At 35.1% G+C, this 27627-nt stretch overlaps 1 protein-coding gene across 1 annotated transcript in view; it reads left to right on the top strand.

The window, feature by feature from the left end:
• The window catches only part of rtet (major facilitator superfamily domain-containing protein rtet), a 96541-nt gene extending 70014 nt beyond the window's left edge, over window positions 1-26527 (top strand). The window contains exons 6-8 of the mRNA XM_089096590.1: window positions 12569-12659; window positions 15902-16039; window positions 23420-26527. Of these exons, the coding sequence (XP_088952716.1) occupies window positions 12569-12659; window positions 15902-16039; window positions 23420-23532 (342 nt within the window). The 3' untranslated portion in view covers window positions 23533-26527. The remainder of the gene's footprint in view (window positions 1-12568; window positions 12660-15901; window positions 16040-23419) is intronic.
• Window positions 26528-27627: the final 1100 nt, after the last annotated feature.

Below are 27627 nucleotides of genomic sequence, written 5' to 3'. Positions count from 1 at the left end.
AGAGAGAGAGAGAGAGAGAGAGAGAGAGAGAGAGAGAGAGAGAGAGAGAGAGAGAGAGAGAGAGAGAGAGAGAGAGAGAGAGAGAGAGAGAGAGAGAGAGAGAGAGAGAGAGAGAGAGAGAGAGAGAGAGAGAGAGAGAGAGAGAGAGAGAGAGAGAGAGAGAGAAAGGAGTAAATCATCCTTGAACACCATCTTTCTCATGAGAAAAATAGTCCTAAATTTCTAAACTAATGTTTAAAAGCATATCCACAATATCATTTTGCCGTGTCGTGATCAATATATCAATAAATTGTGTAAATGCAATTGGACCACGACGTAGAAGCTTCATGCAATAGTCTAATGATGAAGAATCAGTTTTCATTATATCGATTAGCATTCCCCGAGAAAATATCTTCCTTTGAATAGACAGGTCTAGAAAATGATCATCTAGAATCAAACGTTTTTCCATAAGCACTAGATTCCCCATGATTCGCTCTTTCTCAAATCTATCCATTTTTAGAGTCATAACACTCTCACAACCAACTTCAGACTAACCAGAATTTTTTCTACTCTAAAAAATATACGCTAGTCTACTATAGAAAGAAAAATACCTTTGATTTAGAAACAATTCTATTGAGCATAATTACAACAATAATATTCACTGATGCATTTTGTTCTCATCAATATATTTCACTAGCACATCTAATGCTGCCCGAAGTCTATTTATATGCACAATATATTGTTTCGCAGCAAAACATAGTTGCTCCTCCATTTTAAATTTGCTTAATGATATCACGTATCTAGCATACATATCGTCCCATTCAAGGCATAGTCTACAGCCTCCGGTTATTTCCACAGCCCAATTGGGTATTCGTATATCATTGCTGCTCCCGGCTCCATCATTAATCTCCACTAATGTAAATGTTTCACTCATTTTCTCTACTAATATCCTCTCAAATAAACTATTCTCTCTGAATTCAATTCTCTTACTAATATGAATTGCAGTGAAAATCACTCCTTTTATTCAAATCCAATCACCAATCAAGCTATCGTATATGGAGCAACCTCCGCTGTCACTGATTGGCCCTAAAAACGGATGTTGTCTCAAAAACCAGTCTGGTTGTGTTATACAACCTTAACTATACTCTCAAAACGTGTTGGACCACTTTATAGGTTGCCAACTTTTTTGCAATGTCCACGTGATACCACACTGTATATTCTTGTAGGCGTGAATGTATGGTTGAATGTATGGTTCGTATCTATTACACTTTTGAGCATATTCTTGTATAGTTCGTATTGCCTATTGCCTTACTACTAGTGCTGTTATTGATTTTAAAAGTAAAGAGTACCATCTAGTAGTGTCAAGTGTTGATTTAAAGCTGAAATTTTGGAAGGGTATCCGAAATTTCTGGAGTCTTGCTTAATTGTAGGGTATTTTCTATTGAATTACAATGCTCAATAATGCTTTCAAGAAAATGTTGGTGAGTTCTACAAATTTAAAGCTTCCCACAAGAACACGGAATCTTATACACCCCACTTACTAAATTTCCCCGGGTTTCCGTTTAACTTCATGAGTTTGAAGTAAACGAAGAACTGTTAGATTTCATTGGCAGCTCTCACATGTTAGTGCAACTCTACATTTCCTATCTAGAGAAGAAAGTGTTAGAACAACATAAACGGATTTCCTACCTTATTGAGGCGTGTCAGTTTTTGGTGTTAAAAGTTTAAATCAAGTCAAGTAAAATTAGTGCCTTTGCTTGCTTTAATTTAAGGAAGGTAGTCTATATGCATATACAATTAAATTTATTGAAAAAACTATCCGTCTCCTGAAGTAAGAATTATGGCACAAAAGTTCATAAAATTTTTGTTGCAAAAACTCGTGGCAAAACTATATTTAGTATTCTATAGACTTTACATTACATTACAATCCATAATATCTTGTTTAAGTTCTGGTTTGAATAAGGTTTGAATACCTCGAGGTTTCCATTTTTCTGTCAATTCTCGTTATTTCCGTTCTATAAATTTTATCATTTAACCAACATCACTATAGAGGCACGGGTCTTGTGAAGAAAATAATAGCAAAAGAGTAGTACCACTTAATTCCTCAGTTGACGCTCTTTAAAATTAAATGTTCGCCACTCTGACAATGCATTTTAAAAATATATAAAATAACTGAGTTATTTCTTTATATGATCATTTTAAGCGATTTTCTTTTTATCGTTTTTTTAGCTGTGAAATTCAATTTGGCAATTACAGACCGATTGTAAAAAAAAAAAGAAAAATTAGAGTCAATTTTGGTCAACACCTTTGCATACAAGTGGTGCAAACAAGAACCATCTTGTTTGCAAGGTCAAGAACCCTGACCTTACCTGAATAGAATAACTCCGGCAAAGCAATAAAAAATAATTATGATTGAGTATACTGTTGCTAGTCAAATAGAGCCTGGTGCAAGATATATAATTACTGCCGGTAAGTTTTACCTGTGATAATTATGAAACATTCTTCGCTCGAAGTGCAAATGATTTTGATGTGTCTTTTATAAAATTATAAAATAAGTTGTATTTAAGACCTTGGGTGCAAGCTCTCTTTTTCAGTTCTTTGGCAAAGTTTCTATGAGTTGTAATTTGTTACTTGAGTTATGCAACCGTGTTGATCTTTTCACTTACCTAAGGGCTACTCCCTCCCCTCACTAGACTGAAGTTATTTTAAGAATTTCATCATGAATATGATCTACAATACAAAAAAATATTTTCAATATCAAGCGGGGCAAATTTGTCGTTTTTAATTTTTTTCAATGAAAATATCAGACAAGGGCATTTTTCAATGAAAACACCCCCTCAAAAACTATTTTGAAAATCCAGCAGGGGGAGAGACAAATAAAGGTTGCACAGACGTCCCTGCCTCCCCCTGATACCAATGTGTACGCCATTCCATTATATTACGGTTTATATTGCTGCGTATGGGAGAGGCGTATTACCCCGTCGTGACCTCCCTTCCGAATTTTTTTTTTACTCATACAAAAGTAAAAAAAAATACATACGGCCCTGTCCCTGTGAGCGCCACCAAAAAATTTCTCAGAGAATGCAGTCATACCAGAAGCTTTGTTTCTGTAATGATTTAAATGGAATCATCCCATATTTTCCTATTTAATTGCATTTTTTTCTGAGTGTCTTGATTCCCAGGGGAAAGGAGACATTTTTATCTTCCTTTTTTCAGAATGTAAGTATTCTCGATTTTTGATGGGTTTAATCGATTTACTGGTATCCGGGATAATTGCTTTTCCTGGGGCCAAAGTAATGTCAATAATTTAAAGGAAATGAAATTCGGACCTTGGAGTGCTATGACGTTAAATATAGCCGTGTTATAGGAATATTCAATGACAATTTCACACGATTCGAACTGGGCTTCTCAGGAGTTTCATAGACTCATTTCCCAGGAGTGGGAAGCCTGGAATTAGGTGATATAGAATTTGTTTTCTCAGGCAGGAACGATGGGGTACATAGACAGGGAGAAGGGTCCATGATGAATAAGGAAGCTGCTAAGTCTTGTTTGGCTTGAAGGTATTAATTATAGAATACTAATTGCTCATTTAATGACTAAAAAGTTCAGGTATCAGTTATAGTAGTATACAATCCTATAGAACCGACTGATGGAAATACTAGTGACTCAGATGAATTTTACTTACAGTTACATGAGCAAATAGACAGGGTCCCAGGTAGAAATATGATGTTTTTACTAGGAGATTTTAACGCCTAGGTCGGAAGAAATAGGGATAGATGGTATCCTAGCCTAGATAAATTTGATTTAGAAAAAGAAAACAGTAATGGATACAGACTTTTGCATTTTTGTAGGTATAACAATCTAGTTGTAACCACTACGGTGTTTGGTCATAAACTGGCTCATAAGTTAACATGGTATTCACATGATGGTAAGACACCTAACCTTATTGAATATGTTATAGTAAACCAAAGACTGGCAGGATCAATACAAGATACTAGGGCATATAGGAGTGCTGTTATTGATGTTAAAAGTAAAGAGAACCATCTAGTAGTGTTAAGGGTTAATTTAAAACTGAAATTTCGGAAATGTAACTACCTCCCGGGAAGTTATGACGTTGGTAGACTCCAGGCTGAGAATTTGAGAGAAATTTTCCAGGAACAGTAGAATACTAAATTTGAGAGTTTAAAATTTGATAATGTGGAAGATGGTTGGAATAATTTTAGAAAAATAATTTGTGAAGTTGCTGAAGGTGCCTTAGGGAAGAAAGCTAGGACTGCCGCTAAGAATATTTGTAAAAAGCTTTAAGTTTAATAGACAGGAGAAAGGACTTGTACAAGAATTATCTGAGCATGTTAATAAATTGAGAGGGATAAGTAAATCCGGACTTGGCCCAGTTAAAGATAGGAACGGGGCCACAATAAGCGATTAGGAAAGAATTAAAGAGAGATGGGCAGAACATTTTGAGAATTTGCTAAACCGAGATAGAGTTGCAGGAAAAGATATAGTGGAAAATGAAGAAGTTTGTGATACCTTGGATGTGAAGGAAGATTTGTTTTGTGAGAAAGAATTAGCGACAGTACTAAAAGGATTAAAAAATAATAAGGCTCCAGGTGCTGATAGGGTGGTAAATGAGTTTCTTAAATATGGTAGCTCTGAGGATAAAAATAAGTTACAGAAGATTATGAATATGATTCTTGAAAAAGGGGAAGTACCTAATGATTTTAGGAAAACCTTAATTAAGCCATTTTACAACAAAAGGTGATAAAAGTGAGTGGGGTAATTATTGAGGCATTAGTCTGGTCTCTGTAGGTAGCAAATTACTTAGTAATATGATAATTTTTAGATTGAAAGGTGCTGTATACAAAGTTTTGAGACAAGAACTGTGTGGTTTTAGAAAAGGTAGAGGATGTGTCGACCAAATTTTGCTCTTAGGTTAATAATTGAAGAGTGCCTGAGTTGTCAAACACCTTTAGTCCTCGGTTTTATAGATTATGAGCAAGCGTTCCATTCTGCTGATAGAAGAGCTTTAGTAAAGGTCTTATCCTTGTATGGTATACCAGACAAATACATGAAAGTGATAAGTGCTACGTATGAGAATAACACTGCCGTGGTTAAGGTAGGAAATGAGGTTAGCTGCTGGTCTCGTATTAATTCAGTACTTAAGCAGGGTTATGTTCTAACTGCTTTTATATGGATTTTTTGATGGATCTCATCTTAAGGAGCACAGGAAAGGCAATGGGAGACCACGGAATCAAATGGGGAGGAAAAAACTCCTGGACTTAGATTATGCTGATGATTTAAGCATCCTAGATGAAATTGTGAGCAAAATGAATGAACTTTTGTAGGTTTTGCGAGTTCTGTGCTCTAGAAATTATTGTTAAGAAGACTAAGTTACTAAGGCTAGGAATAAGTGAAGATAAAAAGGTGACGTTGGATAATGAAAAGATTGATCAGGTGGGCAGCTTCACTTACCTTGGTACCGTAGTATTATTAGTAAAGATGGTGGGAGCAGTGAAAATGTTAAAAGTAAAAAGAAAAGGCTCAGTATGTTTTTTCACGGTTAAAAAGAAGTTCGCAAGGATATGAAGATGCGTCTGTAAACTAAAATTAAAATATTAGAAGCTACAGTGACGACAGTGGTCAAATATGGCTCTAAAGCATAGGTACTCCGAAAAGTGGAAAAAGAATTGTGATATATTATCCAGAGAAATTGCTTAAGGGTTTGTTCTGGGTACCCGGCTGACTGATCGTATTTCAGACAATAGGCTCTACGAAAAACGTGGTTCAATACCGCTTTCTAGGGCTATAATGAAAAAAAGGTTGGGTAGCTAGGGCACGTTGTCCGGATGAAGGATGACAGATTGTTCTTTTCGGCCAACCGTCTAGTGCTAAACGGAAAGCAGGTCGTCCTTGTCTTGGGTGGGAGGACGTCATAAAGAAAGATTTAAAGGAAATGGGAACTTCGTGGGAGGGTGTAAGAAGGAGGCTTTGAATAGATTGGGATGGAGGAGGAGCGTGCACAGCTGTGTTGGCCTCTGGCGGCTTGGTGCTGCGGTGAGTTGGTAGTAGTAATAGTAATTGGTTTCAATGATAAGTACCCTTTGTCTTTGAGACAGTCAGCCGTTGTTGAGTCTCACAAAATTAGGTTTTAAGTATTGAATCCTCTTAACAGATAATAAAAACTGTGTCAATTAATTAACGAACGAGCTGTGTCAATTAATTGACATCCACTGTGAAAAGATTTTTCTTCTAATATAAGTGAAGAACAGTGTTGAAACCTAAATGAACAGAAGTAAAGTCACATAATAAATAATATATGGCTATCATGAGTATATATATTTCTATGAATTAATAAATGAGCGTAAAACGAGTGGAAATTAAGATGATTAATCAACTCAAACTTAAACAGGTATTATCATTAATTATTAAGCGAAATCTAAAAAACTAAATGAAATTAAAATAATTAATGAAGTTACTTAACGTATTGGAATTACCCCAAATTAAAGTAGGGTTACAGCCTTTTCAAACTCACTAAAAATTAGAGTGTCATTTAGAGGAAATAAAAGACTATTTCTTGCAACAAATGTATATGTGATCTTCAATTTACTTTTAGTGTTTTAAAAAGTTACTTTTTTTTTTAAACTACTTTGTCTTTGGACTTTTATGTTACTTTGTCCTTTGTCTTTAGATTATAGAAAGCACAATATTCTATTTACTTGACTTGTGCTAATTTCCTTAAGTGCTTGAATGTGTCCTCGAGTATCTAATTTCCAAGTGCTCAGTTTTTTGAGGATTGGTTGCAACAATGGGTTACTTAAGAGTAAACTGCCTGGAGATGTCTGGGACATGCCTGAAACTGTTTCACGTTGATCGAACCAATCTTAGGCCAATTCGGAGGTACCCCCCTTATCCTCTAATGTTTGTAGGTATGTACTAAAGAGTATGGGTAACTTATAAGAGTAGAAACGCCATCTAGTGTTTGACGACACTTGATATTTTTTCAAGCTATTCAATCGTTTTTACATTGAATTTTATTAGTCTAAATCATTATTCTTAGTATTATACTGAAAAAAGTCTCAAGTTTTACAGAATTATATTTGTATTTGCGCTGCATTTCGTGTTGCCAATTTTAGCAATTCAACGTATGCTGGAATATACTCCATGGATTTCGAATTTCCATTGATGTAAACAAATCCTCAAAACTGCTTTAGAATATGCTAAAAAGTGACTACGTCAACTAAAATTCTTTTGTCAAAAATATAAAAACAACAGCGTTTTAGAAGATTCATGATTTCAGTCGCCTTACGATAGCGCTGAAGAAAGAGCTGCGCATTCTAAATGAACATGTATAGGGTTGATCCCGCGTGTCGTAAGGAATCGATTTCTGTAAATAATTCTGTATAATTTTTTTTATTTTTAGATTGAGGAATTTTGGGGGCGAACCCCCCCATATACATAATAATTTCTCTCCGTTTTAAGTTTTAATGTTGTTCCTTACTTTCAGTTGAAAAAAAAACTTTTTTTTAAATTTAATTTCTGATTGGTTTTTAAATAATGCTGGGAAATCCGGCGCCCCCTTCATAGAAATGTCCCTTCCCCCAAGGAAACATCCTCCATGATAAGATATACTCCCGTAAAATCCTCCTCCGACCCCCCCCCACCAGAAAAAAATCCCTCCTGAAAACATCTATATATTTCCCATTAACCAATACTATATGTAAATAATGGGCAAAGTTCATAACTTGCAGCTTTTCCCCCAGGAACTATGGGGGAGTAAGTCATCCTCAAAGACATATTTACTAGATTTTTGACTATGCTGAACAAAATGGATATCTCAAAATTTTGATTGGGTGACTTCAGGAAAAAAATGAGCGTGGGAGGGGGCCAAGTTGCCCTTCAAATTTTTTGGTCACTTAAAAAGGACACTAGAACTTTTGATTTACGTTCGAATGAGCCCTCTCCTGATATTCTAGGACTACTGGATCGATATGATCACCCCTGGAAAAAAAAGTCAGATCAGGGGAAAATACCTGGGAAAATTATCAATCAGATTTTTGTTAATTTATCAATCAGATTTTTGTAAAAGTTTCCGCTGAAATTAAACATTTGAGAAAACTGTGCAGGGGTTTCTAGAGATTTCAAAATGGATTCTGTTGCGTCTTTTGGCGCAATGCTACCTTTGAGATGGGTCCCAAGATAACCTGTAAACTGATCTGAAAACAAATCTATTAAATATTACTCTTGTTTTAGCTTGATACTATAAATGGAATATAGTAGTTTGAATGAGAATTATTTTATTACTCTGTAATCAAAGCCGTATGCAGGGGTGAGGGGCTAGGGGTTTGACCCCCCCCCCACCCGAAATGTTTTTTCCGACTCGTAAAAACGTAACCAAAATGAATATAAACAAATTTTGATGCGTTTTTAAAGTTTTTTTTGTACCCCCCTCCTCCCGAAAAAATTGTTTTTTTTAACATGATATTCACGTGATGGTAAGACAGCAAACCTTATTGATTATGCTATAGTAAATCGAAGACTGGCAGGATCAATACAAGATACTAGGGTGTATAGGATTGCTGCTATTGATGTTAAAAGTAAAGAGCACCATCTAGTAGTGTCAAGGGTTAATTTAAAGCTAAAATGTCGGAAGGGTAAGTACCTCCCGGGAAGTTATGACGTTGGTATACTCCAGGATATGAATCTCAGAGAAATTTTCCAGCAACAGTTGAATACTAAACTTGAGAGTTTAAAATTTGATAATGTGGAAGATGGTTGGAATAATTTTAGAAAAATAATTTGTGAAGTTGCTGAAGGTGTCTTAGGGAAGAAAGCTAGGATTGCAGCTAAGAATATTAATAAAGAAGCTTTATGTTTAATAGAAAGGAGAAGGGAATTGCACAATAACTATCCGAGTGATAGATCATATGAAAACAAAAGGAATGTAAAGAAAGTGGAGAAAACATTAAAATATGAACTAAGGGGGTATGAAGTGGAGGCCATGTTTAAAATTGCCGACGATCTGGAAGATGCAACTAGACGGCATAATAGTAAAATATTGTACTGGCATGTTAATAAATTGAGAGGGATAAGTAAATCCGGACTTGGCCCAGTTAAAGATAGGAACGGGGCCACAATAAGCGATAAGGAAAGAATTAAAGAGAGATGGGCAGAACATTTTGAGAATTTGCTAAACCGAGATAGAGTTTCAGGAGAAAATTTAGAGGAAAATGAAGAAGTTTGCGACATCTTGGATGCGACGGAATATTTGTTGTGTGAGGAAGAATTGGTGATAGTACTAAAAGGATTAAAAAACATTAAGGAACAAGCTGCTGATAGTGTAGTAAATAAGTTTCTTAAATATGGTAGCTCTGAGGCTAAAAATAAGTTACTGAAGATTATGAATATGATTTTTGAAAAAGGGGAAGCACCAAATAGTTTTAGGAAAACATTAATTAAGCCATTTTATAAGAAAGGTGATAAAAGTAAGTGTGGTAATTATCGAGGCATTAGTCTGGTCTCATTAGGTAGCAAATTACTCAGTAATATGATACTTTTTAGACTGAGATATACCGTAGATAAAGTTTTAAGAGAAGAACAGTGCGGTTTTAGAAAAGGTAGAGGACGCGTCGACCAAATTTTCGCTCTTAGGTTAATAATTGAGAAGTGCCTGAGTTGTCAGATACCTTTGGTCTTCAGTTTTATACATTATGAGCAAGTCTTCGATTATGTTCATAGAATGGCTTTAGCAAAGGTTTTATCTTTGTGTGGTATAACAGACAAATTCATTAAAGTGCTTACTGCCATGCACGAAAATAGCATTGCCGCGGTTAAGGTGGGAAATGATGTTAGCAGCTGGTTTTGTATTAAATCAGGAGTTAAGCAGGGTTGTGTTCTATCCTTCTTTATATGGATCATTTTGATGGAATTTGTCTTAAGGAGCACAGGAAAGGCAATGGGAGACCACGGAATCAAATGGGAAGGAACAAAAATCCCAGACTTACATTATGCTGAGGATTTAAGCATTCTAGAAGAAAGTGTGAGCAAAATGAATGAACGTTTATAGGTTTTACGAGTTCAGGGTGCTAGAATAGGCTTGAAAATTATTGTTAAGAAGACTAAGTTACTAAGGCTAGGAATAAGTGAAGATGAAAAGGTGACGTTGGGTATTGAAAAGATTAATCAGGTGGACAGCTTCACATACCTAGATAGTATTATTAGTAAAGACGGTGGAAGCAGTGAAGATGAAAGTAGAATAGCCAAGGCTCAGTTTTTTTTTTCACAGCTAAAAAAGTTTAGAAGAATGGGAAGATAAGTCTGTAAACCGAGATTAGAATATTGAAAACTACAGTTATGACAGTGCTAAAAATAGCTCTGAAGCATGGGCGCTCCGAAAAGCGGATGAAAATTTGCTAGATGTTTTCCAGTTAAATTGCTTAAGGATTGTTCTGGGTACCCGGCTGACTGATCGTATTTCAAACAATAGGCTGTACAAAAAATGTGGTTCATTCCCGCTTTCTAGGGTTATAATGAAAGAAAGGTTGGGTGGCTAGGGCACGTTTTGCGGATGAAGGATGACAGATTGCCGAAGATTGTTCTTTTCGGCCAACCGTCTAGTGCTAAACGGAAAGCAGGTCGTCCTTGTCTGAGGTCTCACTAAAAATTAGAGTGTCATTTAGAGGAAATAAAAGACTATTTCTTGCAACAAATGTATATGTGATCTTCAATTTACTTTTAGTGTTTTAAAAAGTTACTTTTTTTTTTACACTACTTTGTCTTTGGACTTTTATGTTACTTTGTCCTTTGTCTTTAGATTATAGAAAGCACAATATTCTATTTACTTGACTTGTGCTAATTTCCTTAAGTGCTTGAATGTGTCCTCGAGTATCTAATTTCCAAGTGCTCAGTTTTTTGAGGATTGGTTGCAACAATGGGTTACTTAAGAGTAAACTGCCTGGAGATGTCGGGGACATGCCTTAAACTGTTTCACGTTGATCGAACCAATCTTAGGCCAATCTCGGAGGTACCCCCCCCCCTATCCTCTAATCTTTGTAGGTATGTACTAAAGAGTATGGGTAACTTATAAGATTTGAAACGTCATCTAGCGTTTGACGACACTTGATATTTTTTCAAGCTATTCAATCGTTTTTACTCTGAATTTTATTAGTTTAAATCATTATTCTTAGTATTATACTGAAAAAGGTGTCAAGTTTCGCCAAATGCTAGAGGGTGTTGATAGTTTTTTTTTTGTCGACACTAACGCCAGCTTTCGCTCTTATAAATTACACTTACTCTTTGGGTATGTACAACAGGGCTCTGCAAAAGACATCCTGATAGCCCTAAATCGGGCTTTAATATAGATGCATACGGGTAATATTTTTGAAAACGGCCAGATGTTTATTACTAAGGAGAGTCCTTGATTTCCTTTAAAAGTACGGGACGTTTTACCAATCTGGTGTGGGGATAATTCTGCTTATCAACCCTGTATATGAACATACTGAGGTATCTAAAGTTTTATCGAAAATAAGTTTAATTTTAATGAAAATTAGAAAGGTTGCAAAGGGTGTTTGAATTTCAAAACAATTGCTTTAGAAAAACAAGGTTTGTTTTTGTCGATATCGGCGAGTTTCCGCTATTGAAGTAGACTAGTCGAAATTTTGATCCCTGTTTTCCTTGCAGTGTTTTGTCAAATCCTTTTACTATCTTTGTTAATTTATCACTCATATTTTTGTAACAGTTTCCGCTGAAATTAAACATTTGAGAAAACTGTGCAAGGGTTTCTAGAGATTTCAAAATGGATTCTGTTGCGTCTTTTTGGCGCCATGCTACCTTTGAGATGGGTCCCAAGATAACATGTAAACTGATCTGAAAACAAATCTATTAAATATCACTCTTGTTTTAGCTTGATACTATAAATGGAATATAGTAGTTTGAATGAGAATTATTTTATTACTCTGTAATCAAAGCCGTATGCAGGGGTGAGGGGCTAGGGGTTTGTCCCCCCCCTCCACCCGAAATGTTTTTTCCGACTCGTAAAAACGTAACCAAAATGAATATAAACAAATTTCGATGTGTTTTTACAGTTTTTTTCATACCCCCCCCCCCCGAAAAATTCTTTTTTAACCCCCCCCCTACTTTCCGAAAAAATCTTTGATACGGCCTTGTCTGTAATATAAATCAAAACTTCATGTTTTCATTTATTAAAATACTTGGCGACAGGGCCACCAATGGGAGTAAAAAGGGGCAAAATCTCCCGGGACTGGACCTCCAAAGTTGTCTTAGGTCCAAAAAAATGCATACTTTATGGAGGGAAAATGAGGTAGGAAAAATATTCGATATGTCTATGGTTTTGGCTACGCACAACCACAATTCTAGGTGAGAGATGGGCAGAGTATTTTTCTGGAGAATAGCGGGTAAACCGAAAAGTTTTGTTGTAGGCCAACATTTTCAAATTTCCTTGGGGGGATATTGAAGAAATTCCCACAATCTCTTTAGTGTGTGTAGATTTGTCATGGGATCGATAAGGCATCATCGTTCTACAGGCTAACAATTGTTTATATGGGCATAATATTCACTCCGATCTTTCTTTCAGAGCATGCTGGTCACTGCCCCATCTTTCGTAATAATTGGCTTGTCAAATTCAGTGCTGATGCTTTATTTTGGCCTATTCCTCTATGCAGCAGGTAAGAATGCTTAAATAGAGTCGTAATAATTTTTTTAATGGTAGCTACTTCAAATAGACTCGGATCTCTTCAGTATGAATTCAGGATTAAATTTATAAGACACGTTTTTAAAGTGTATTTTGTCATTTTTGCTTCCACATTTAGTCAAATTTCACGCTTTTGAACACCTAGCAGGCAGATATGGTTTTCCAATAGTAAACCCAATTTCGGAATTGAGTTCAACCTGGAGATAATTTATCGCAAATATTTTCTGATTTCGAATGTATTATTTTAATTGGGATTGGAGTTCACCGTGTACATGAGTTTGCCTTAGAATATTTAGATTATTCCACAAAGGAGAGATCTTTCCAGGAGAAGTGATTGGGTCTCTATGGAATTATGCCATTAGCTTCAGAAAATCAGATAACCATGTGCTCAGCTTTTGAATACCTTCTCCCGAACCACCAGACATATTTTATGATCCATCATTTCCCCCCCTTTTTTCTAGCGATGACTTTGTTGAACCAAAAAAACAAAAAACAAAAAAAAACTCATTCAATTCGTAATTTTGGGATTTATTGTTCTTTTTAAGTACAGAAAAAAATTGCGTCGTGAGGAAGTGATGTTTTCCGATGCGTAATGCCGCAAAATGACAAAGGAAAAAGTACGAAGTCTTCTTTTGTGAGATAAAGGATTAAAGAGTTGATCATAAAATTCTCAGAGGGACCTGCTTCCTTAGGTTGACTTTCAGTTGGGCCTCTTCCTTTCTTTCCTTTTCTGTGCAAAGGGAATTTTCTTATGCAGTTACTACTAATATGTCTACCTACTACTATACTATTTGTGTGGTCAGGCTTCAGCTCAACGTCCACGTCATAATCATTTCCTTTAAATATATTGCTACAAAATTCAGGGAATTTCGAACAAACTCAAAGAAGTGGAATCAGACATATCTCAGTGCCTCGTTCCTTAGTCCCTTAGCCGAACTTTGACTAGTTAGAGGTAACGCTATAGCGTTGCCTCTAGTAAAGAGTCACAAGGCTTCAAATGTTTTATAATTTATTTATTTATTTTTCTCGCAGGCACTTAATATGGAAGGGGTGGTCGTGGAAACTTTGGAGGGGCTTATTCGATTGGAAATTGAAAGTTCTAGTGCCTTTTTAAGAGTCGGAAGTTGTCGAAGGATAACCAGCCCTCCCTCTCTCGCGCTCTTTTTTCCCCAAATGCATCCGATAAAAAAAAAAATTAGATTGTCATTTTGTTCAAAATAGTCCAAACGTCAAATAACTATAACTCAGAGGTTGACAAAGCCCCCATAGCCCGCGGAGAAGGGCTGTAACTTATGCAAGTTTCCTATTGTTAACATATAAGGTCTTCTATTAAGAAAAGAGGGCTAGTTTCATTCTTGATCTCCAAAATTGGAAATCAGAAGTTCTAGTGCCCTTTTCAAGAGTCAAAATGATTGGAGGGCAACTAGCCCCCCTGCGCCCTCTTCTCCCAAATGCATCCAATTCAAATTTTGAGATAGTCAGTTTGCTCAAGATAGTCCGAAGATCAAATAATTACGCCTCCATGGTTGATAAAACCCCCCACAGCCCTGGGGCAAGGGATGTAAGTTATGAAAGTTGCTTATTGTTAAACTATAAGGTGTTTATGGAATGGGTTGTTTTATAAACTTTGGAGCAAACTTATTCGATTAGAAATGGAAAGTTCTAGTTCCCTTTTTAAAAGTCAGAAGTCATCAGAGGACAACCAGCACCCCCACACCCGTTTTCCCCCAAATACATCCTATCAAAGCTTTGAGATAGCCATTTTGTTCAAAATGACTATGCCTCCAATGTTGATACCCCCCTCCCCTCTCCCCCAGATCCCGGGGCAAGGGGTGTAAGTTATGCTAGTTGCCCATATTTTTGTATTATTGGTGGGCTAAAATAAAATATCTATCTATATTCTTAGTATATAATTTGTATTGATATTTATTGGGTTGGAGGGGTGACGGGTCAACCTTATTGTTTTTTATTGCGCAGTTTGTTTGTTTGTTGTTTTTTTTTTTTTTGGGGGGGGGGGCTTTGCCATGCCCCAGAGGCATGGTTATTTGACCTTTGGACTAGGCAAGGGCTGTGAGTTTACTTGCCTACATTTAATTGTGATTACTTTCAGAGTATGTTATGGGATGTTTGACAAAATCATAACACACTATGTGCATGCTGATTGTCAAAAGTACATGATCAAAATGCAGACTTTTACGGTTAGGGAAGGGGTAAAAAGGCAGTAGTCAAACTCATGTTGCTAGAAAACTTTAAACTCCTGTTGTTGGAATTTTCGAGAAGGAGGAAAATTGCTGCAAGCGAAAAATTATCGTTTATTATTTTCATAAATTTTGTAAAACTGAGATTGACGAAGTTTCTTGTAATGACCTCTACCCATTTCCATCTTTCTCTAATAGCCGGTATGCGTACATGTGACTTGTTTAGAGGCCGATTTGACTCCACAGGACAGACACTGGTGGAAAAATATACACAGGACAGACAAGCTTACTGGTGGAAAAGTATACAGTATATTTGTATATTTGGTATAGGAAAATATACAGAAATAGGTATAGAAAAATTCAGGGAATGCATGGTTAAGTAGCTAGATAAGTAAAAAATAAGCTATGTGCTGCCAGGATCTCAAAATGGTCCTTGTGAAAAAATTCAGGGAAAAAATTTGGTATAGAAAAATATGTAGAAAAATATACAAAATATATTTTGGTGCTTGCATATGTATTTGATTCTGGAATCTGTGCTTAGGCACATTTATTGTGGAGTTTGTTAAACTGGCTGTTAAAAAAAACCTTCTTATTATTCAACGGCCATCATTTTCTTGCAATTTGTCTGTATTAGTTTTCTTAGGGAATTTTTTGAATTAAAAAAAAAAGAAAAAAAATTAAATGTAAGTTAAGTAGCCTACTTTAACGCGAAATTCACAATATTTAACCCTAAGTAAGTTTACCTATATGCGTCTTCACGGGCTGCTTCTATTTGTGAATAATTTATTAAAATTACATAGGTAATTTTCTAGCAATGATTAGGACAATTTTCAGCTAGAGTATTTCTGTAAGATGAAATCAATCTTCTTCTGGAATAACATTCCATCTATCTCGTCAGATCTAGGTCTTTCTCATGGGTGGTATGCACACAAGTTATTGATATGTATTTTTGATTTTGAATAACGCTTAAAAATTTGAACAAGGAAGTCTCCAAAATAGAACATATTTTTTCTTTTAGGATCTGCTATGGTCGTACCAAGCATGACTACGCTCGTGTCTGAATGTGGACCTATTCAGCGACGAGGAATTATCTTGGGAAATTTCCGCTCAATAGGAGCTTTGGCTCGTGCAACAGGACCTCTTGTCGGGTCTTTTAGTAAGTTAACTCTTCTTAACTGGGACCTTTTTCTGACTTTTTAACTTAACTGTGACCTCCCAGGAGAGTAGAGTATATGCATAACATATTGAAATTTAGGGAGCTGGCTCTCTGGTTCCTTTGTCCTCCCTTGGCAACTTCTAAATATTACCGGATTGACTGAGTTTAAAGCAAAAATAAATGATTGATGTCATTTCACTTTAGGTGAATTAAATGTCGTTTTAGCATAAGTAAATTCCGCTTCAAGCAAGTAAGCATAGAAGGGAGGGGCTAAACAAGACTATGCCCGAAATATCGTACGTGTTCTGCGACCTTTTTAAATCCGTTTCTTATAATTTCCATTCTGAGTGACTTTTTACGTTTCATGTTAGTAAATTTTAACTATTTAATTACAAAGACTCCTCAAAGTAAAAAGAATTAACAAAAAAACGGTACATAATGCACAATAATTCATCAACTATTCAACGTGCATCTTTGAATATTCTCAATTAACCACAAAAACTGAAATTATCCTTTAACTGCCTCCCATTAGGCCTCGTAGGATTTTTGTCCCTCAGTAAAATATTTAAGAGATGCGTCTGTAGAAGTTAATGTCAAAATCTAAATATGATGTCAAAAGCGACCGTAAAGTGTCATGCTACCATAACTTGCCGTTTTCTTCCATTTTGACAAAACAGATGCTACTCCTCACTGCTGCCCTTGGAAATGCCTACTAACTTGCCTCTTTGAATTAGTTTAATTGTTTGTTTATTAAGTCATCTTTGATGTGTTAAGGCGGGATTTTTCTTCGGAAATGTACCATTTGAAGTTTGTATACAGGAAACACTATATAGGAAGAATGATTTAAATCATTGAATTTGTGACGACAAACAATTTTATAAGTACTGCCTAAATTAGACCACAAAATTAGGAATTTTGCTGTTTTAACAAGCCTCCTTAGAAGACCAATAGGAAAAAGCTTGCATTTTTCCTTCACCTTGTCATACTCAAATAAACAGATCATTCAAATGAACATGATGGTAGGTTCAAATCCACTTCTTTAACAGACCTTGGTTTTATGCTAAGTTGGGGTTTGTTGGTTTATAATCATAGATGACAAGTGATCACCGTCAAAAGGCTTTCAGTAAGAAAGCCACATTAACCATAGATGATCAGTGATCACTGTCAAAAGGCTTTCAGTAAGAAAGCCAAATTAACCATAGATGATCAGTGATAACCGTCAAAAGACTTTCAGTAAGAAAGCCAAATTAACCATTGATGATCAGTGATCACCGCCACATGGATTTCAGTTTGAAAGCCAAATTAACTACCTTATTTTCCCGAGTTGAATAATTTTCTCAGCTGAATGCCTCTTATTGAGTCTAACCGTGTAAATTATCCTGCTCATCCAGATTGAATTCTTAAGAAAAGGTTTTAAATAAAGTATGTCTTAAAATCATGGCTACGCCTTCTATTCCAAAGTGATGAAACGGTAGAATTCGGAGATATTTTTTTTCGCGGGAATTTACAGCTAATGAATCTTGAGTTTTAGTCTTGAGAAATAGACAAAGAAAGAGAGAGAAGTAGAAAGCGAAGGAAACGAAGACTTAGAAACTATATACGATTAGCACACTGAAAAAAAAAATGTAATTTCTCCAAATGACATATTTAAATTATCCCAAAGAACAGAACCTCTATACTGAAACGGGGAAGATGATTACTTGAAACAAGGTTGGGAATTAAAGTTTATGTAATGCTATTGCATTATGAATACAAACGTCTGATCTTTTATAAAAACGTGCCACCAAAATGATTTGAAATATATTTTGAGCTGATTATTTAAAACAAAAGTTATGGAAGTTATGAGCGAGGTTGAAACTTAAGACGTGTAAAAGTTAGTGCTTCGCTGATTATGCAATATATATTTACAAAACTAGCTCAAATAAACTGACTCGTGATATTTTCAAATTTCTGTAAAATTCTAAAAACTAGCACTTTACTAAAACTGACCTTGTTTGATTTTTTCTTAGAGAATTATAATTTTATATTTATAATGAAGGACATTGTCGGTTAAAGACTGATCAATGCTGATCAATAGTCTACGTAGCGCAGGCACCGATCTGCCTTCGGCCGGGAGTGCAATGCTTGGTTGGAGACAAAATCATTCGACGCTTCCCGTGTTTTCCCTTGTGGTTCTCCCCTAGAAAGACTATTGAGAGACTTATGAATTAGTCTTTTATTTTCTTCAGGCTCTCACGGAGTTATCTGCTCCTAAGAGAACATACATCTTTTGTATTTTCTAACCAAGTATTATTTATTCCTTTTCTTCTTTTAACATATTCTTTTTTATAATCGTAACATTAATAAATAAAAAATTGCTGAGACTTACATGAATTAATATCACTATAATCATTATAATATTATAATCATATCATTATAGTTTTTCTTTTTTGTTGTATGTTTTCACGAATGAAATCTACACTCTTCAATATAAATATTTTTCTAATAAAATACAAATGGCATTCAAGGCTTTAGAGGGAAGGCTTTAGAGGGAAGGCTTTAGAGGAAATGAGGGGGGAGGTTAGCGTCACTCTTTTTGGAAAGCTCCATGGATTAACCTCCATGGAGCTTTTTTTCAGTAAAGTGCAAGTGACACTCTGACCTTTAGAAGGTTTAGGGGCGTTAGCCAATCTATTGTTAGGATTAATTTGACTTGATTTCTCATTCTAATTTCTGTTCGTTTTAAGATTATGTCAATTATCTTTATCAATATATATTATCCTTATGTTTGGTGCGATTACTGATTTCAATTTTTGATTGTTTCAGGTTTCATTTATTAGTTGGTTGTAATTTATGTTCCTTTTAAATTTAAACTATTGTTTGATTTTATATCGGCTCTTGTTCGGTTTCAATACGACTATTTGCTTTTCTTTGGAAAATTTCTCTTTTTTTGGTAATTTTTTTTTGGAACTGATAAAATGAAAATGACAAGATGTTAATGAGGGAACAAGCTCTTACCGCAGTGTCTGAATGAATCTCGATTTTCTATTGGCTTCCTTTGTACAATCGGGGAGAGGGGCTGGTTAGGAGCTATCCAGCGTTCAACACGTGCCCCAGCTAATTGTTAAGCATGTCTAAGAGTTTCTTCCTTATAGTTCCGACATTGGCCGTATCTTCATGTATACTCTTTCCATACAGGCATTCACGGTCAATTGTGACTATTAATAAATGAAGTTGGAGAGGATACCGATAAATTCCCAACAATTTGTACGTAAGGAGCGACTCGGGCCACTTCTAACGGAAACTCTAAAAAGCCGAATTTTGATAACAATTAATATGTAAAAACATTGGCTTTGTATACTGACTCCAAATATGTAAAATTCATTAAGTTCAATGTTACCTATCAAAAGCTACGGGCCTAATGAAATTTGCCTGATTTTAGAAAAAAATAAATAAATGGGGAAACCCTCCAAAAGACAAGCGATCTTAATCAAAACCACACTATTAAATTTAGCCCATTGGAGAACCGTATTATAGGGGGTTTCAAGCTCCTATCTATAAAAATGTGGGGTTTTTCTTTTTTTCAGAAGAAAAATCACGGATGCGTGTTAATTTGTTAGTGATTTTTTTTGTCTCGGGGGTGATTATATCCAACTGATGGTCCTAGAAGGTCAGTAGATGGCTAGTTCAGACGGAAAGTAAAAGTTCTAGTGCCATTTTTGATTGACCAAATTGATTGTGCCACAAGCAAGTGGCGTCTTCTGCCATTCTATGGCACCAAACTAGGATTTTGTTCCACAGAGGACCAAGTTGCTATCGATGGATAGTTCTGAGATAGCTATTCGATTTAAAAGTATAATTTTTTTTACTGAGCTTCGCAGTTGCAGAAGAAGTAAGACCGGATGGTGACGCATTCGTTCCCGAAAAGTCATGCAGTCCATAAAAGATGAATTGTTAATATGGATATTCATCTTAATGCTCTATTTAACTAAGTTGATTCACTTGATGTTTTTCTAAAATCATGTTTAGTGATGTATAATTGCGCATCAGCTATTATGGGTCATTGTGTTGGAGAGGGGGGGAGGATACAGACATCTAATCCCTCTTGATTCCTGGAAATATTTTTGGTGTACCCCTTTATTATTGGTGCTAGGGGGGGGGGAGGGTTAACTGTGCCCCTCCCATTGCGACGATCTTTTCACATGTCTACTAGGACAGAGTCGGAAAAGGCGAGGCAGGGTGTCATGAGCCTTGCCAAGAAATTTCTTGAGGAGGGGGAGTGCTACCAGGAGTTTTGTTTTCAACAATTTTAATAGTAATATTTCTCATTTCCTGTTGTTATAAATATGTTTCATCGTATTTAAACATTTTGATACAACATGTTTAAACATCGTGGAACCTTATTGTAGAGGTCGCGATGGCTTCAGCCCCGTAGAAGATCAAAAGTCACCCAGTATTTCCATCCACATGAACACTGATACCTATCTTCGTCTAACCGAAATGCTGTGGTAAAAATATTACTAATGACTTATTCAACAAAACTACTGTTCGTCGAAAATTTTGAGTTAACATTCAAATTTTGTCTCAAATCTTAACTACAACCCAACATTTCAATTATGAGGTAGAAAACTGAAAAAGCGGGGCGCTATCTATCAGTTAACAATTATTGTTAATAGCAAGAAACTGGGGGTATACGGGGTCGGTATCCCACATCATATCTTGTTTAGGCATAGGTGTGATTTGAAAAGCGATCAGAAATGAAATAAAAAAAGAAGTTTCTTCAACTAAAACTAAGAAACATCATTAATACTTAAAACAAACAGAAATTATTCCGTAAATGAGGGGGGGGGGGTCTGCCCCTTTCTCAACTCCTTGCTCTTTACGCTAAAGTTTGACTTTTGTCCCAATATTTTAAGAACAACTGCTGAAACACAGGGGCTGCTGTATTAGAATAAGAGGCTTTTTTAATGCACTAAAAAACTATAGCTGAGTTGAGGAGGGGGTAGCCCCTCATATACGAAATAATTTCTGTTCGTTTTAAGTTTTAATGTAATTCCTTACCTTTAGTTGAAAAAGCTTTTTTTTAATTTAATCTATCATTGATTTTAATTTACGCCTTTTTTTACAAGTTAAATTTAATCTAAGGTGTCAGTTTTGCTTATTTGCTCTTCGGGAATTGAATGAGAGATAGAAAAAAGCAAAATAGTCAGAAAAAAAGAAATTAAATGAGAGAGAAAGGGAAAGAGAGAAATAGAAAGAGCTCTAGTTTTATAATTCTGGCAAGCTCCTCAGGTAATCCTTGACGGAGACTTGACCCCAAAGCTTGATTACCGTTTTTAATGTGCAAAATAATGACTTTACGAAGAAGTCATTGTAATCAGAAAAGAAATATTGTGAAAATCATCCTAAGAGTAATTTATTTAGATAGAGGTTCGTAAAGAAAACCTCTGAAATTGCTTAAAATTTAATCGAAGGAGAAATAACATATTTTGATTGTCAGAGCATTGAGAAATTAAAATGAATTTCTTTTTTAATTTTTATACGGGATATTCCCTATTCCGTATACATCGACTCTTATTTCGTTCTTATTCCCGTTATAAGTCGGTTCTTATTTCAACTACTGGCGGGACTTCGAGCTTCATAAAGAAAACCTCTGAAATTGCTTAAAATCTGATCGAAGGAGAAAGAACATATTTCGATTGTTAGAGCGTTGAGAAATTAGAAGGATTTTTTTTTTATTTGTATACGGGATATGGAATACAACTGTTGGTGCCATCTTTATAAATCTTACTTGAATGAAATGTAAATCATATTTTGAAAAATTTAGAAATACATTCCATGTCATCATTTTTGTGGTTTTCTTTTCTTTTTTTTAATAATAAGAATGATTTGCTATGACATGCTGTTGTTTTCGACATGTACTTTTTCAAGAGTCTCAACTCTTGACAGAGATTATGTTAGTACTATCTTTATAGAAACAGAAATCGTCTAGAAAAATAAATTTGAAGAGAATAAATTAGCATTGGAATTAGAATGTTTTAGAATTATGTTCCCTGTGCAAGTTTTTTTTTCTTTCTGCGGTCGAACGGCTTTAATTTTTAACGCAAAACAGCACTTTTACTGTATTTGACAGCTGAGATTTTGCTTTGCACATCTATGGAATTACATTTTAGAAATTTGCTTTGAATTTTTTTTTATATTGAAAATACGTTTCTTTTTCTTTTTTTAAAGAAGAAAGGGTTTATTAATCAACAAAAAGCATAACAAAACCTGAAGACAAGCTTGCTTAGGTAAATAATCACCCCACTAGGCCTAAATATAAATCAGCTTAATCACCCACCAAAAACAAAACAAGAAACGACAAAACAATCAGATAGAAAACCGTTCGGTACCTCCCATCACAACAATCCGTCAAACCAAAAAAAAAAAACCCAACAATTTGATTAATTTAACAAATAACGAAACCGGAAAACTCATCACCCATCCTTTTCATAAACCCTAAAACAATGGTTTCTCAGTAACCATCAGAAAGGCTTTGGAGGAACATGCGAAAATATCTCCTATGTTTTAGACAAGTTTCTATCATTGTCTTAGAAAAAGTCTAAATAATATCGTAATTCTGGCTTGGCGAATGGATAGATCTGAAATTAATTAATCTAACGATTTAAGTTCTTGGCATTTCAGTGCTGTAGGCTGTAGGTTTGTCGCAAAGCTGCAGCTTCCATGAGGAACATGAACAAGTACACAGTTAAATTGGTGACAGTTAACTGAAGTTTCATAACTATGCTATTTCTTCTTTTGGAAGGTACCAATAGCCAAAACGGCTGAGGTCAGAGTTGCCAATCTTTTAGAACATGACCATGTTGTAAATAGAAAAGACGAAAAACACTATAAAAAGAGAATATTACACAAGACTATACAGCTTCATAACCTGGATTTAAGTAATTTTTTCATCAAACACCGAGAAAACATGCTAAAACTTGTCAGAAAATGTCCTTCTTTGGCCATAATATTAAAACCAAATATATAGCTGGGGGGGGGGGGAGGGATTGTTGATTTTTTTTTTCTGATATCAAAAGAATTTGGTGAACAACATCAATCTGGTCTCATAAATACTAATTTAATTGATGGCCGATATCGTTTGTGGTTAGAAATGAATCAACCGAATGACAATCTCCCCAAATGAGCAAAGTTGGCTTTTTACTCTCTTTACATATTTAATATCTCAATGACCGATTCATTTCATTTTACATGGAACATGTCACCTTTACAATACTGGCTAAGACACAGGTGCGGTATTTTAGGAGTGTTTGGTACAAACCTGCCGGTGGAATATTTTCATTGTAAATTTCTAGCTTTATTGCCCGACGGATTTCTAATTTTTATTTGTTTATCTTTCAGTGTTTTGGAGCTTTGGATCTGCCTTGTGCTATTCTCTTGGTACTCTTGGTATGCTTGTTCCTTCTCACTATCTTTGGAAGAAGATTGTGAATGCTAACAAAGAACATGTTTGACAACTACAGAAAGTTTAGATTATATTTATATATTTTTTTGGAAGGTAGGGGGGCTAATGGCAATAATTTTTGTGTGTAACTTAGTTCTTACAGGAATCGATAAGTTTTACCTTGGAAATGACTAAGCAACGTTGCTATGTAAAATTTGGCTCGTATGTCTCATTGGAGAAAAATTATCTTCTTACTAGAAGATTTCCCTTAGAAAAGGAGACTCTTTTGAATAGGTATTAAGAAAAACAAAAAATAATAATCGTACACCAGTGCATAAACCTGAAGGTTTTGTTTATTTTAACTACAATTTTGTTAACCGGGAAACAGAATTCCCTATTCGGATCATCAATCGAAGCAAACCGAATATTTGGCAGCGCCAGAATTTTTTTTTACGCTGCTGAAATCCGACCGCTAAAGCGAAATCCGGCCATTGTCAGAATCTGGCTTTGAAGCATTGTAGAGCTTGAAGTGTTCTTAACTATGCGTGCAAATTACCGCTTTAATCGCCTTCTTTGAAGTTGAGGAATTAGAACTGTAGACAAAATATAAAAAAAATTGTAAGAAAGGAAGGAGAAGAATAACTCCATCCATTGGAAAAAGGAAGAATAGTGTGTAAATATTTCAGTCCAGACCTCCGCTCAACCGTTCTCAGCGCAAAAAAGAAATATTCAGTAGAAATACAGATAACAATCGTAAGGACAGAAAACAAAACAAACCTTCAAAGCCTTACCGAATCTTACCTCTTTTATTTTAGTGTTTGTTTTGAAGGATTGTTATGATTTTATCTTATCCTGAGGACTTTATCTGTATTTTTTACTCGTTATTTCCTTTTTTTTGCACTGAGGACGGTTGAGCTGAGGTCTGGACTGAAACATCTGCATACAATTCTTCCTTTTTTCAATGGATGGAAATATCCTCGTTTTTTCTTCTTTACAAATTTTCCCATTTTGTCATGCTTAGCCATTGTGATGTAGGAAATTATTTGAAAATGTAGATAAAGCATAAATTTGTCGCTGATGTATTTTTTTGGATCACGATGCTGTATCTGTAAGACCTTTCATTATTTTGCCTTGAGTGATTTGCCCACGGTTCTGAGTGTTCTTTTTTTGCCATTTGGTTAAAGCTTTTTAGATAAAGCCGTTTATTTGAGGCTGCTTGTAGCTTTATTTTTATTCAGAGGGGAATATAATTGAAATATGACAAAAACTCAAAAATATTATGTTTTCAACAGCCACAACAGGACAATTTTTATCTCTAAATATTGTTTTCCCATTGTATATGTTATACCTGCATTGTTCGCTATTTTACTTCTGGTTCTTTTCTTGTTTGATGAGTTGTTATATCACAAAGCTGTTGAATGGGCGCATGTATCACAAATTATACCACGGAGAACTTGCGTAGGCATATTAAAAGGGGGAGCCGGCGTTCACCCCCCGAAAAATACTTCCCCGCAAAATAACCCCCGTTCTGAAATTCTATTTAATATTTATGCTCTTATCCCAACCTAAGCTGATTTTCTCCTAGCCTTGTATGCCAATAAGTAAAATCCTTTTAGGAAAACAGTTTTTGCGCACTATCAAGATATGTCTCAGCCACGCTCTTTCATAATGAACACGCCGAATGAATTTATTACTATTTATTTTCAACCCACACTACACAGAGGTATAATGCGTGGAGTATCACAAAGAAAAACACTTAAAAATGCAACGCAAATCAATAGAGAAATCAAAGATTACCAGTTACAGAGTAACACATAAAATTTAAAAGAAACTAAAACAAAAGAGAAATAACATGAAAGGAGGGGGAAAAGAAGAAGAGAGAAAAAACTCACAACTTGCAGAATCTAACAAGCAGTAAACATACAGAAATGTGGACACAAGCTATCATTATTATTATCATTATTTGATTTTTACTCACTCTTTACAATACTAAAAAATGTAGAGTGACCAAAGAGAGAAAAACAAACAAACAAATTAAGGAAAAATAACTTACGACTGAAAAAACCTGATAAGGTGATGGTGCGGAGAAAAACGGATACAAGTGGTATTTGAAAGTTTTTTGTGTAGTGCTTCCAGTTTTACAGTAATATCAGAAACAAGAAATTTGTTAATAATTACCTGGTTTTTAGTCCAAGGTGGAAGAAACAACAAAAATCTGCAAAATCTAAAATAATTAATCCGGATTCTTTTTAACTCATTTTTCTTAAGAAGGGGAAAAATTCCACAAGCAAAAAGAATTGAATGGTCACAAAAAGTTGAGTTTGACTGCCTTGTTAAGAAAGATTGGTGTTGGGCACATCATTAGGAAGTTTTACTTCTGAAACCTTTTTTAAATAACTTATATTAAAATTCTAACATATCTTCCGTTGCTGGATCTGGCGGAGGTGGGGGGGGCATAACTTACTCTGCAGTTGCTTCAACTCCAAACTCCTACTAAATTCTAAACCCCCCCCCCCGCTCAGATCTGTAGAGCAAAAAAAGGCCAGACAAATTCTAGCCATCCTTCTCCTACAATCTTGGATCTGAAACTGACATCTTCCTTTACTTTCTATAGAATTCACATGGAAGCTTTTTAAGACCTTCAACGATTTTCTTTTTTTACTTAGCTGAAGTGGATGGTAATTTGATTGTTGTACCCATCGTCCAGTATCACTTTAGCGGGTGGTGCTGCTGGAAACTTCAGACAATGGGCTTAAATCATGGGCTTTAAAATATGTGGATGACTTGATTAACAAAAATGATGTCAGTTATCACCTTTGGGTGTAAAGGTGATGAAATATTTCACGAGCTGCTTAATTGTATGCATTTCACGGGCTGAATTGACGTATTATTAAAGCTTAATACTCTTCGAATAATGATGGTAATTCTTTTGATTTTCAGTCGCATTCCAAAAAGAGGTAATGTTTATTTTTGTAATGCGGGTTTGTTATACGCTTTTTTGTAATCATGAGGATAAAGGTGACATTATAGACATTATTTATTTTTTGAATAGATGTTTGATTTTATTTGAATTTTTATGTATCTGAATGTTGGAATAGCCAAGTAATAATTACCTAATGTTAGCTGACTCAGATTCTTAACATATTAAGTAACATTTAAAAAAAAAAAAAAAAAACATAAAAAATCTGAACAAAATCGGCAAATATTCAGGGCATTCTTCGAATAATGATTAGCAGCCTTTATTTAGTGGATTTTTGTCAGTTTAGCGGCACATGCACTAAAATATATGCAGCCAGTACTTTTTTTCCGCCTTCCAGTTCTTATTTGCCGATAAGGTTGCAACTTGTACGAAGTGAAGTGGCAGCCCTTTCGGCTGCACACTTGAAAACATTTACTCTTAGAGTAGACACTAAATGAGTTCCAGATTCACAGCACTGTTTGAAAAGAAGTTGGTTCGAAACCAAACAAACAGACATTACATGAAAAGAAAATTTTCAAGGGAAAGTAAAGAGTGGTATTGAAGTATGAATAGAACTGAAATTAATTCAAATAAGAATTAAAACTTAAAACGAGCAGAAATTAACACAATTGAAGGAATCAAACCTAAAACGAAGAGAAAATACAGTGGATAAAAATGGGAGGTAATCCCCTCATCAATATTAGGATATTTAACGGTTTTGCAGAGTAAATTGGAAAATCCTGAGAACTAGGACCACATTATCACAATAACTACTGGTACCTCGAACTTGCTATACAAATAAAAAAAGAAATCTGAGTTACAGAATTTCCTTTTCGCAAGTATTGATTTTTTTGCTTAGTCTACTGAATTTTATTGCGCAATCAATTTGAGATAGTGATAAACGGGCCTCAACATAAACTTGTTTTCATTCTACTCTATGTTTTGTAAGTTCATAACTATAATCAGAGGAAGGAGCTGGGGTATAGAATCTAGGAATTTTGGAATAATTGCAATTAAAATAGGCGCTATAAAGTGTACAAGTCAAATTTGCAGATCCCCTCTTTTTTAACACTGTTGTTGACTCTTAACAGCGAATAATATACAAAAAGTTAAATATGTTGTAACTTCCGGGAAACAAAAAGGTGATGCATCTATAAAAGAGTCTTTTCCTCATTTTGAATATTTTTTTTTCTAGACTTGCTCCCT

Source organism: Artemia sp. Qi Xiang Cuo, chromosome 11 (assembly GCF_049724085.1).
Source record: "Artemia sp. Qi Xiang Cuo chromosome 11, ASM4972408v1, whole genome shotgun sequence".
Taxonomy (NCBI): domain Eukaryota; kingdom Metazoa; phylum Arthropoda; class Branchiopoda; order Anostraca; family Artemiidae; genus Artemia; species Artemia sp. Qi Xiang Cuo.
The sequence above is the reverse complement of the archived record's forward strand: the minus strand, read 5'-3'. Positions and strand labels throughout refer to the sequence as shown.